The sequence below is a fragment of the Anneissia japonica genome, unplaced genomic scaffold, assembly GCF_011630105.1.
Source record: "Anneissia japonica isolate Jap-2015-1 unplaced genomic scaffold, ASM1163010v1 scaffold724_len3256291_cov202, whole genome shotgun sequence".
Classification (NCBI taxonomy): domain Eukaryota; kingdom Metazoa; phylum Echinodermata; class Crinoidea; order Comatulida; family Comatulidae; genus Anneissia; species Anneissia japonica.
Window position 1 is genome coordinate 1797305 of NW_022744966.1, and position 14083 is coordinate 1811387.

General features: G+C 33.2%; 1 protein-coding gene across 4 annotated transcripts in view; it reads right to left on the reverse strand.

The window, feature by feature from the left end:
- Window positions 1-14083, reverse strand: part of LOC117119769 (ras-specific guanine nucleotide-releasing factor 1-like) — a 109375-nt gene that overhangs the window by 80754 nt on the left and 14538 nt on the right. For all 4 annotated transcript variants that reach the window (XM_033264654.1, XM_033264655.1, XM_033264652.1 and 1 more), the window contains exons 2-3: window positions 13149-13449; window positions 574-683 (exon numbers count right to left, since the gene is read on the reverse strand). In XM_033264654.1, coding sequence (XP_033120545.1) covers window positions 574-683; window positions 13149-13409 — 371 coding nt within the window. In that variant the 5' untranslated portion in view covers window positions 13410-13449. The remainder of the gene's footprint in view (window positions 1-573; window positions 684-13148; window positions 13450-14083) is intronic.

A 14083-nucleotide genomic window follows, 5' to 3' on the forward strand; every position in this document is an offset into this window, starting at 1 on the left:
GAGACACGGGCCGATTAAACATAGAAATAGGAAACCTAGAAATATAGTAAAAACGCTGAATAGTAATACTCGAGCGTCGCCCCATGCGGACGTTGGTACGTGTAGGTTAGTCTACAAACGTCGCCTTAAAAGTAATTGATTTTACCCGGCAGAACGAAAGAAGGAAACTCCGCTTTTCAGACAAACAATGACCTTTCAGAGGTCAAATTGCTGTCAAGAATATGAATTGGCTGCTTCGCAGCAATGATATGGGGCTTAAATAGGGAGTGAAGATGTTTTCATGTGTGAGAAAACAAAATCATACTGTGAGAGTGTTTGAAGTCAGGATACTGGAAAAGCAAGCATTTGAAAAGCCATTCAACTTAATAATAATAACAATTACATTTTAAAAATCATACAGTGCCCTTGCCAAGACAGAAACAAAAGAAAAAAGGTATCACACATACTTTGGAAAAAAAAAAAGAGAATTTTAATGTACTTTTGAAATTATTATTGATACCGATAGTGTTTGATTTGAATGGGTAAAATTAAATCTTCTAAAATCTCACTAAACATTAAAACTAATTTAAATACCTGGAATGCTGAACAATATCCACCCAAGCGTTACATTCTGTCTCAGTTTCGCAGCGAAATTCAAATTGCCGCAAAACATCTCCACGGAATTGAATAGTCAGGTACCAGTACTGAAAGCAATCCACAAAAATCAACATTAATATTTAAAATCATGATCTTAATAAAGATGACCCTTGCTAAACATCTGACATAATATTACGTGTGTAATACATAGTCCCATAAAAAAAGTCCATAAAAAATTGAATTTATGTTTCCTGAAAATTTATTCAGGCTAAAATATATTATTATGCAAACATTTTATTGTCTTTCTTTCTAGTGAACTATATACAAGAATAATTCATCATTATCATCATCGTCGCATCGCCAAAAAGTCAAAACAGTTCCGCTTTAGCTGCTTTGCTTTGTTGCTTGATGAGCTTTTTCCATATAGGTCTGTTTTGTGCAAGTTCTTAGTTTCTCCATGTCATTTTAAATTTTTAGTTGAGCTGAATACTGTATGTTGGCGAGCCAGAGCCTATTGAGGCCGTTGTGGAGAGTTGTCTTTATGGTTCCGCGTGGATGTCCCCTGAATTCTCAGTTGTTGGTCTCGATAAACTAGGTTGATTGGTAGGTTTGTAGGACTGCTTTTGTATTGTCTCAAGACATGACCAAGTAATCACCATCTCGATTCTAAGATTTCTAATGAGAGGGGCCTCGTGGTACATCGCTCATCAAGTGTTTGTTAGATATCTTATGTGGGTATTTCATTCAATAATCATTCGGAGTTGCATATGATGGACTTTTAGTTCGTCTTTCATTAATCCCCATGTATTGCTACTATATAAAAGCACCGGTTTCACAAACATAATTGTATTTCATAAATGTATTATACACCTTGCAAATTAAAATAAGCTCCAACTCTCAATATTGGGAGAAGAGTTTAAATTTGTTTAAGGACAATATTATTTGCAATTTGATCCAGTCAATCATTATCATGTTTAATCTGTTGAACGTATATTTTCAATTTGTCATAGACAGAAGAGAAGTAGGAGAATGGGAATGATAAAATCATGAAGATGATAAAGATAATGAGGAAGACCATGGTAGCCAGCAATAATAATGAGATGATGAATAACACAATGTAAATCAAAACGATAATATTTTGTTTCTCAATATGGAACATTTTGGTTTTTAAAGCTCTATGTTATGTAGATCTGTGTTTTATTGAAGGCATTTCATTGCAGGCAATTTTTAATACTTATTTATTTTATTATCTTTTTTATCTTCTACAAGGTAGACTTGTGTATTACTTCATTGGCAATCCATTATTGTATACAGGTGTTCTACAGTATAAGTTAATAAATATTAAATAAACTTATTAGAATTCTTAACTGACCATGTAACAGAGTGTGTGTGGTATTGTATGTATAAAATCTCAAGAGTTAAAACAAAAATGTTGCTGTAATGTTTCAGAAAAAAATGTCACATTATTGATCACCTGCTTAACTATGATATACATGGAACGTACGTGTTTCTGCGTGCCCACATTACACTCGCACACATTACCTTGAAACCAACAACCACGTATTCCTTAGTGTCTTTCCTACTTATCTCAGATTACGTGATGTCATTTATGTTTTTCTTAGGATGGCCTTGATAGCATACATCTACTGTAACACCTGGTAGCGAGTAGCATAGATCCATCGTCCTCTTAGGTATTGTTATGTTAGTTTCATTATTACAATGCCCATCATAATCAAAACAAATTCAAATATTCTATGATCAAAGCACAAATTGAAATCATCATTTTCTTTGTAACCTGAAGTTGCATCGAATCTATCAAATTTCCATTTTTTATTGTTTGTTTCTTTCATGATGTGATCATTTCCAAATATTATGTTTTCCATATTTTTTACAATATTTTGAACATGCTCAATAGTGGGGAACCCAATGTTACACAACATTGTAAATCATTGATATTTATTATTAAATAATATCAGTGTAATAATACAATACAATAATAACTAATTAGGAACAAGATGACTTTTCATTATATGCTTGAGGATAAGGGAGCATTTCGTGATGTGATCATTTCCAAATATTATGTTTTTCATATTTTTTACAATATTTTGAATTCATGCTCAATAGTGGGGAACCCAATGTTACACAACATTGTAAATCATTGATATTTATTGTTAAATAATAACAGTGCAATAATACAATAACTAATTAGGAAGACGATGATTATTTATGATGTGTTTGGGGATAAGGGAGCATTTATGTGGTTTTGTTTAGGTTTAATTATAATTTAATGAAAATATATGTTAATTTATATGAAATACTGTATAGTAAATACCAGTATATTTCTGTCACTCTTACAAGTTAAGCTCCTCGATGGTAAATATACTGTATTCTATTGAAAACATAAATTTGTAAAGGCTGTAAGCTGTAATTAATGTTTATTTTACTAAAAAGCATCCTAGCTCTTTATTTTATAATGGTTATGGTAGAGAGAATACCGTAAATGCTTGAATAAGCGCCACACCAAACCTGATTTTTTTTGCTAAGCGCCGCTCTCAAATAAGCGCCACAGCACTTAATAGAGTACATTTTTAGCCTTTGTGTAATGAAACACTGAGAAACAGGGTTTTAAATACAATATATACAGTGTTAAAATGAATAAATAACACAATGAAAACACAAGCATTTTTTGATGACGTAAATAATAGGCCTACATAACTACCAGAATACTGTACGTGAGATAGGCAACATGGGAACGGGTGTGGAAAGGGCCACACTAATGTGTTTTTATAAGCGCGGCTGTCAAATAAGCATCCAAAAATTTTATAAGGGCCACGGCGCTTATTCAACATATATGGTAACATTACTGAAAATTACATCAGTACCTACTGTGCCATTGACACATTCACTGACATAACCACTAACAAACATGTTCATTGGCATAAACTGATAGAGATCATTTTATCAGGTGTATTTAACTGTGTCTGAAGACAGACCAAACAACATATACAATCTTTGCTAATTGCTGTATAAACATTGGAATATTTTTTACAACTGAAGGAGCTACTAGTCCATACATCAAGCGCCATGATGGATACTGTACACTTATACAAATGTAAACTATTATTATTGTGCTAAATATCAACATTTTCATTCTTTTTCCATTTTGTTTGTGCTGGTAGTTTAATCAATCCATGATTGATTCATGGGTTGATAATGTGCGTGATGGCCAATTTTGATCTTCGAGGGTATGTAATCTAAATCAATTTTAGCGCTGCCACCATAAAGCGAACTTTTTGTCAAGTGGATGCAGCTCGCATGGCTCTTAGTCTTTATTTGTGCACCTTGCATCGCTCAAAAGAACAAAGGCGATCGTATAGTCCTCTACTGTGGAAGCCACTAAGTGATGGATATTTATATTTAAACGTTATGATGCTTTCACAAAATAAAGAGATAAACAAATAGAAGAAAGCTAGTACAGAAAAACAGATAGGTAAACATTGGTGGTAAGTGAAATGCTGTCATCAGTGGTATACCACTATCTAATGATACCTTTTGAAATATCCACTGATATACCCAATGATATAACTACTATACGTACCGTATACACGCGTACAAGACAAGGCTTAAAATGGCAAATTACTATCGAGAAACAGGGGGTCATCCTATAGGCGCAACATACAAATTTTTTGATTTAAAAAATCAGGTTCGCCCCCTTGTGCAGATCGTCTGTAACACGTAAATTTACTATTGCAATGAAGTATGTTAGTAGGCATATTAATTAATGCTATTTTAAATACGGGGAAATAAGAATTTGATGAACATTTTAAATCTCATAAATTGTATTATTTGGAAGATTTGGAACACAAAAAGCAGCAAAAATTATGAATTCCAACACTGAAACAGACGGTTGGTTGTCTTATACGCCCGGCATACAAAAATCATCCGAAAATCTTCTAAAATTCGGGGGTCGTCTCATATGTTGGTCACCTTATATGCAAGTATACAGTACCTGCTCTCACAATGCAATGGCACATCCCTTGTTTGGTAGAATTTACTGAATTATGTGGTCATCCAAGTAATCAAAGTTGTAGTAAAAACCAATTAAAAATAATCATTTAAAATTCGACAACTCTGAAATTTACTTTCACAGTTTCATTACATTTTTTATGTCCTTATTAGATTTCTTGTCAAGTTGATAATTTTCAATTTAAATTCATCAACCTGTAATGGAACATATTACCCACATTGGATATTATGAATATTATATGACATGACTGCGTTTGGCACAGAGGCCTGAGCTTTGAGGTTCAAGCCTCCCACTGTACATGCCATCTCTTACATTGGCATTTTGTTGGCATTGACTGCGTTTGGCGCAGACCTGTATTACCTTTTCCTATACTCTCATACTGATCGCACTATGTTTTCCATGGTTATACCCTCTGCATGTCACATCACCGGCTGTAAACAAACCTTGCGGAATCGGTCTTGATTTGATCCATAAAACTCAGCAGAAAGCAAGTACATCTTTTCAATTTAAACAAACATTGTTTGCTTTATTATTTAATGTCATTGTCAACAATCTGTTAAAAGTAACTTGCTGTACAATTAAATTATTATTGGTAGATAAACTACAGTAATTACCAATTATGACTTTGCCTTAAATACATCATAAATTAAATTGTAACACTGGCAACGAGGGTCCAATGGCCGCAAGGTACTTGCTTGAGTTTTTAGAAGAACTGCACTGTACTTGACGGAGGATCCGCAACATTCCACAGTACGGTATACTATATTTGTTTATAAATGCCAATGGCTACCAAATGTCTACTAGATTTATCAATGCAAAATTTTTATCCTTAAAATCAACATTGTAAGAAGAACATAATTCTGAAATCAAAATTTATATTGTATGCTATTATATTGTTCAAAATGCGAAGTAATCAAAAGATGTATGATATTTATCTCTTATTTTTTTTATCAGCAGTAATAATAATTATAGTAAATACATGAAACTTAGGATCAAGGTTATAAAATTAATTCTTTTTTAATTTTTAATTTCTAATCCCTTTTATCTATTATTTTTTTTATCAGCAGTAATAATAATTATAGTAAATACATGAAACTTAGGATCAAGGTTATAAAATTAATTCTTTTTTAATTTTTAATTTCTAATCCCTTTTATCTATGTAACTGTACAACAATGAAGTTTGCCCATACAATTTACAAAGTCATAATATTTTATACTTTCCTTCTGATTAATACAATGATTGTAAAATGACAAGTCAAAATGTAACAAAATTGCTATACTCGCAATCAACCAATCACAAAGCAATTGTCATGCATGAATGATCATGGGTGGCCCAGCTAAAAATGACTGTGGTTGATTGAGTCGGTGATGTAGATGCTGACTTGTGTAATTAAGATAGATTCGCTCGATAATTGTATAATGACGAAAGGAAGTCAGCAGCAACCAGCCAAGCATACAATATTGATATTTGATGATGAACATCAATTAAAAAGTACTGGTTTTTGCAGGAAGAATTACTCCCCCATGTACAGCAATAAAAAGCACGTAATGAGGAACACAGCATTATGTTGGAGTCATTAATGTTTTTATGAATATTCTCAATTTTATTGCACACATTTGTAGTTAGTACTGTTATCATTAATAAAGCCTCCCACAGTCATTTTGACTATGGAAAGTAGTATTTCTCCATTGATTGATTGATGAATTTTATTCAGTACCATTACATACAAAAAATACAAAGCAATCAAAAACAGAGAAGGCAAGGACAAGATACTAAACATACCCAAGAAAGGTTAAAAAGAAACCTTATTTCCGTTGGGGTCCTTACATTAACAAGCGAATACAAAACACAGAAGTAAAAAAACAGCAGGATAAAAAAATGGTAAAACCAAACAAAGAGGGGTAAAATGAACAATATAAACATTGGAAAGAAGTGTAAAAATTCAAATTGAAAGAAAGAAACCATAAAAAGTGTTCGACAAGTTTAAAAATTTAAAAGCTTATAAAGATTAAAAGAATTAGACAAGTTAAACATTTTAAAGTTTTTATAAATTCAAAAGAATAAAAAAATTAAAATTTATTAGGATTAAAATGATAAAAATATTACCATAAAACAAAAACATTTTAAAGATTTTATAAAATTGAAGAGTTACAAGTTTAACATTTTTAAGATTAAAATGATAAAAATGTTACCATAAAACAGCGTAAGCAAATATACAAATATAAAATTTAGTAACATCCACATACTGTAGTATTATTACAGTACATAGTAATATTTACAAAAACTTGTAAGTTTTGAACAGTGAAATATGTTGTTCTGTTGTAGCTAGTAGCCCTAGTGGGTCTGACACATGAATTTCTGGTTGTTGCTTGCATTTTTTTAACTTTTTTTTCAGACCAGTGTCACCAGTGCTTGCCTTCCACACAAAAGCTGGTGTTACAAGCTGACTTTTAATCTGGCTGAATCATTTGTAATTTTTTGCAGTACTAAATGCTATGTCAATCATCAGTATATATTGTACATACATATCCTGATTGCGTTTGGCAATTACTGGAGTACCATCCAGTACTCTTGAGTAAAAATAAATCTGACTGAGGCTATAATATCAGTTATTGTAGATCCGGCTACACACTGCATTGCCCGACAGGATCTATCACCCGCTATGCGAATGCCAGTCAGCGCGATAGTCTCTACAAATTGTTGGTATCATTCTGAGCAAATTATTAAAAAATAGCCATTGTGCAAGCCTTGACTTCTTTTTTGTATCATTATCGATAACAATAATATTAATCAAAAAATTATCAAATTCATTTTTAAGAACTTGTTGTATGGCCAAGCATTAAAAAATGTTGATAATGATATTCACAAAGACAACTAAAAAGGTCACTCCATTCGATAAGCATGTTCCTACTAGAAAGCTAACAGAAATGCCAATAATTATTGGCAATGACATTCAAGGGATTTGAAAACATTTCTTTATTTTTCCCATATGATCTCTACAGTCATACTGTTGTACTTTCATGTTACTCTAGTGAATAATTTTATGGATATTTATCTTTAACTATTATTATTCCACTATATTTGATATTTAAATTTGCAATTCATAATTAACTTAATTACAACATATAATACTGATACATTAAAAAATAGCATGCCTAATAATAATAATAATGCCTGCTGCTGCACTAAATCTAAATAGTAAACCGAAAAAAACAAAAAAAAAAAGCAAATAATATTACAAATGCTTTATTGTATCTAATTACACATGATTTGTCTAGCTATAGTATATTAACTAATGTTATCTGATTGTTTTTATGAATATTTTAAGGTAATTCTCTTCATATGTTCAATAAGGACATGAATGTCAACTGTATTGTTGGAGCTCCGGGTTCAACTGCTTGGAGCTCGAGGACACTGCCTGTATCCTTCCTTTTTTCACATCATTTCCCTGATCTAATAATTGATTTACTAGGGTTTGACATTTTCCTTAGCCTACTGGTATGCTTCTATTTCTGTATTGAATTATATTTATCAATTTGTCTTCTGTTTTGATCCTCATGTTTAATTCACAGCATACGAAGAGTCACCAATATACAGTACCTTTATCCAGATAAATTATAATGAATACAAACAATTTTACAAGCATTGCTGCTATATTTTGCTTGAATAATAATGAATGAAGAGCATCAAGTAGAAGAAATAATTATGGAAATCCCTATAGGTGCTCTGGGCATACAGTAGCAACTCCAAAAAAATTTAAATATTTTTTTAATGAAAGATAGAACTACATTCTTATTCAGATTACTTTTTTAATATGCAAAAGTCCACGATATAAACATAAAAAATAATGATGGCCTGTATACAGCACCTTTAATTCTTGAGTGTACAGTAATAACCATTAACATAGGTGAAAATATTGTTTTCTGTGTATTACATTCTTTGGATTGGCATTATTAATTAGCTCTAGACTCAGTGTAAACCTTGCAAACTTATCCCTTTTAAATAAAAATTAGGAATTTGTTGCATTTATTTTTATTTTTTGATACTTTACAAATTTACATTTTAATTTGTATTTATTTGTTTCTGAGTACAATGTGTTGTATATTAATTTTATTTTTTAATTGTTGTTTAAGTGTTTTTGAGTAAAAAACTTCCATCCTTTTAAATTCAAAATTAGCAATAATTTTGTTAAATATACATAAATTAATTACTGTTGGATACTGTACTACCAATTCAATATTCCTAAAGATGACTTCTTCAATTCTGTAGTACAAAGCAATAAAACTTTAGCTTAAATAAAAAAATATCATTTTATGGATTCTACAGTACAAAACAGAAAAGATATTGATTGTGATGCATTGTGAAATGATAGTCTATGAATAAGGTAGTGTGCTAGGCTTACATTATAGGTAATATTGTTACAAAATACAAATTTACAGTGAAATTATGCAATGGGAACAAGTAACTGGCCATCTTGAAAATGAGTATAAATATTTTGTAGTCTAAAAATATTAGTCTAAAAATCAGAGAAATCTGAATGGATTTGATGGCTATGTTCTCACACGGCTGCTAACGATTAGCAGGATTCGGATCCTGCTAACCGTTAGCTGCTGTGCGTCCATCCGAGAAAATCCCGATCCGGATACCAAAAATATAATGATCGAATCACTGGCCAATAAAAAACTGGAAATTGTAAACGCGTACGTGTGATTGGTTGATGATAGAAACACGCTCAACTTGCTAACCGATAACGCTTTGCTAACCGTTAACGGTATCCGGATACTGCTAACAGTTAGCGCTAACCGATAGGGCGTTCTCACACAGGTGCTAACGGTTAGCGCTAACGGTTAGCTCCCGATCCGGATACTAGGGCTCTCGTGAGAACCAGGCTACAGTCTCATTGAAAGCTGACATCATCCTTGACATTAATAAATGTAATTTATTGAGAAATAAAGTTTCATTTTGGGAGATTTTTAAGCAGCAGCTGGCATAATAAAAAAATTATAATTTTTTCCCCTGAAAATTCTTTTTTTTTTCACCTCGACTGATACACTAACAGGGCAAATCTAGAATTTTATTTTTATTCAAATCAAAATTATCTGCAAGCAGCTCATTTGTGAAACAAGGCATACAAAAATGTTTTCTAAGCACAAGTGCAGATTAGCAGAAATCAGCCATGCCATACGACTATAAAGCTCATTTTTTAACTTTCTCATCTATAGTTATGTCACACGTGCAAAACTACACTGATCTTTTCACATCAAGATTGTGCACACGTGCAAAACAAGACTGCTGAAACATCACTTATCAGCTGCAAGAAATATAGTGCTGATGAGGTGAGAGGTCAATGCTCTAGGATTAATTAGTTTTGTGGTAATATTTACATAATACTGCACAAGCAGTGTGTCACAGGAGTTAATACTAAGATCTCAACATTTCATTTACAATTACATGATTTTCACAGGTAAATTTTAGCTTAGATAAGGATTTGTGTTTAAACACACTGATCCATATTCACATGAATCTGCAAGTGCTTGGAAATTTTCAGACATAAAATTATCAGGCATCATTGCTCAGAAAGGCAATTATGTAAAACGAGTTTAATCTGATTGACGGCATGGTTAAAAAAAAAAAGAGATGATTTATGTTTTAAACACAGACCTCCCTACTACTGTGCCATCAGCCCAAATATTGTGAAATATTATGAAAATGTATTTTTTTAGACATTCACAACTGAAAGGCTTTAATTTTAGAAACAAATTGATTAATATGATTTAACATTAACTGCATAAATCAGTTGGCTAAACAAGTGTAAAATCTATGTGTACTTTACCATAAATTACAATTGTCTTTGGTTCAACTCGATTCCTGCTCTGCTTGTTACCTTGTTTAATTTTCAGTGTGTAACTTTTGCTTTTGTTTTCAAGGTCATATGTAATGTCTTATAAAATGAACAAAATTTTATAATGTAAGGTTTCTCATGGCCATGATGAAAACAGCATGTACTTGTTGATTTGTGCTTTGTGAAAAAAGTTTTACTACTACCACTATTTGTACCACTACATGCATGTCCATACGCATGCCCAGAATGATTTATCTACCTGGGATTTTACTGGGGATTTTCCACATGAACTTGACAATGTCTGTAAATCTGTACAGCAAATGCAGTGAAAATAGGGTCGCTTAGAGAGGCGTTATCTTTGCTGCTCGAGATGGTAATTACTTATGCCCCTTTCTCAGATTCACGATTTTTGCTACGACAGAGCATGATTTTTCAATTTTGAAAAATCGCAACGGCGTTGTCGTAAATGTCGTGGTCAAAAATAATTCATCGTATTGCATCATACTGGATCTTGATGTCATTGTGATGGAGCACGATATTTTTGGAATGTTCAACAAAATTGTGCTCAATCGTAGACGTGAAAAAGATCTTGGTCTACCGCAGCGGCATCGTGTGAGTGGCGTAACGTTGTCGTCGTTTGTCGTGACTGTGTCTTGTCCATTCGTACTACCAACAACACCTACGACAAGACAAGGCGTCGCTGCGGTGCTGAGACGATTAGATACGATGCCATTAGGATACCATCAAAACCGTGGCTTATATCACATGGCTCTGTGTCAGAAAAGTTTTTCAACACACTGAACAATTCCTTGCTCACTTGGAGAAAGTTTCTGAAGCCTCTTGTGTCTCTCTACTAGTAAGTGTCCATACTGTCTAAAATATGGACGACGTAAGAGCCATGGCTGTACCCATACACTTCGTTTAGGCCTATGCATTCGACGTGACCGACGCTTACTCTTGATTATCAAAGCTGTAGCAGCCAACCAATTTCCTTCTTCAATAGCAGTAGCTTGCAAATATTGATGGTGTTTCAACAGTGCGCTTTTTTGTCATGTGATGTGATGTTTGTTTTTGTGATGTGGGTCTTGTTAAATTGTGTTAACGTCGTGCTTGCGTCTTTGTAAAATCGTAACAAAAATCGTGAATGTGGGAAAGGGGCATTAAGAAGAGCCTATAGAGGCCTAGCCTAGACGAAGATTAAGTTTGTTTTACAGTATATAAAAATTTCGCCATTTTGGTGAATGATGCAAATTTTTTCTTCGCCAAACAGTATCTCAATTGACGAATGGCTAGCGCAAGCGTAGATTACGGTATATAAATAACATACAAACACTTCTACACCGACACACATATAAACACAGAGACACAGGGCCGGCGGAACGTTATTCAAAGTGGGGGGGGGGCCCACTTATAAGATGAATGGGAATATGAATCATGCAGATCTGGAATCAAACTTAGGCTAGGGGTGGGGTCAACATTTTTCCCAAAAAGGAAAGGGGATCCAGGGTCTTCCTCCGGGAAAATTTTGATTTCTAGATGGCGGGAAATTATCTTTCTCGACTTTTGAGCTAGGTGTATGACTTTGTTCTTCAAAATTCAGGTAAACTTTCTCATTCTCATCAGTAGACCTGTTATGTGTGTATAATACATACATAAAAAAAAATGAGTAGTTGCATACGTATTCTTTTTTTAATGAATTGATAAGCTCCAAAGAAAGGGGGAGGGGGGTCCGGGGTTAAATTTTTGATTCATAGATTCATAGAAATGAGCTTTCCCGACTTCTGAGGTGTCTTTTAATTACTTCTAATTTCTTTAAAATTCAAGGTTTTCCCCCTCTTGAAAATGATTCAATGAATCAATGAACACCAAAGAAGAAGGGAGTCCGGGTTCCCCTGGGAAAATTTTGATTTCTAGAATGCGGGAAATGAGCTTACCTGACTTTTAAATGACTTTTAAGTTCTTCAAAATTCAAGGTTTTCCCCTCTTGAAAACGGTCAGGTAAATTTTTCTCATTTTTTATTTTATGTGTGTATACATACCGTACATAAATAAATGAGTAGTTGCATGTATTGTATTCTTTTTTCCATGAATCAGTAAATCCCAAAAAGAAAGGGTCATCCGGGGGTTCTCCCCCGGGAAAATTTTGATTCGTAGATGGCGGAAAATGAGCTTTCCCGACATTTGGAATGTATTTTAATGACTTTTATATTCTTCAAAATTCTAATTTTCTTATTGTAAAATAAAAAAATAAAAAATCAGCTCACGGGTCCTGAAAAGGTAGGTCTTTTTTCTTTTTATTTGTTTCCCAAGGGAGCGGTCAGGACCCATGACCCCTCCCCCAGATCCGCCAATGTGAAGTGTGAGAAAATGTAACTCAGTGGGGACTGGATAAACATTCTCTTTCCCATCCTTCTTCCCTCTTTCTTTTCTTGCATTTCTTTTTGTCATACAAAAATCTCCAGACATATATTTTTTGCAAAAAAAAAGGGGGGGGGGGCCCGGGACCCTGCCCCGGTTCCACCGGCCATGAGACACACATATGCCACACAGTGACGAATCACCAAGCTTGAAAGTACACTAAAAAAAGATGGTAATGAGTCAAATACAAAAAAAAAAAATTCTGGTTAAATAAATGTGATTCATGGATTTATCAAATTACAGTACATTCCAATGTGATACTAAAATGTTGAGACATTACTTACTTGTTTTTCATCCCGGGAACTGCGAGCATTAGCATATCTTTCACAATAGCATCCCTCTATGAGTAGAACACCAATCGGGCGTACAGCTGTATCATTCTCATAATAAAACAACAAGTTCTGATATAGTGCACACCACCGTATTTTCCACTTCTGCCCATCAGAGCTCTTTTTCTGAAGATATCCACATATTGAGTTATCAGTCTTTGCCTTGGTTGCCAAGTTCAACACTTGCGTCTCGTCCAATCTTATCGCTTTCTGCATGGTTCCTTGTTAGCATGTATATGCTGCATTCTATGGCTACCTTTGAATAAACAACAAAGAAAAATTTAACAACATTACAGAGCAGAATGTAGATGATGTGGTTTGATGGTTAGATGCTTTCCAATCACATGGTTCAAATCCCACTGCATACCTAATCTGGCCACAGATATTCAGGGGCCTAGGTCTAACATTTCTTGAAATATATCATGATTACCTATTGCAACAATAGCAACCATTATGAAATGTTCCCAAGATCAATTTCCAAGCAATTTAGTTTACTGGTGTTCTATCCAACTTAATAACATATGATAAGTCAAATAGTTTAAGTTTTTTAAGAACTACATCTGTATTAATAATTAATGAAACTATAATTATTGAAAGTATATTAGTTTGAACACCGTTTAAATCACTATTTATTGGTTTTCTTGCTTTGTTTCATTTTTTACTTTACTTTAATGTAGACATTTTGCATTCATATTGTGTATATATATATATATATATAAAATCAAACGAGTAGGTGGCTGCATCGGCTTCAATAAAATAGTAATAAAACGCATAAAGCAAAAGTGTAGAGTAGCCGTAACTTTTAATGGTAAAAAACACAAACGTTAAGTGTAGAGTAGCCGTAACTTTTAATGGTAAAAAACACAAACGTTTTCGGGCATCGCCCTTCA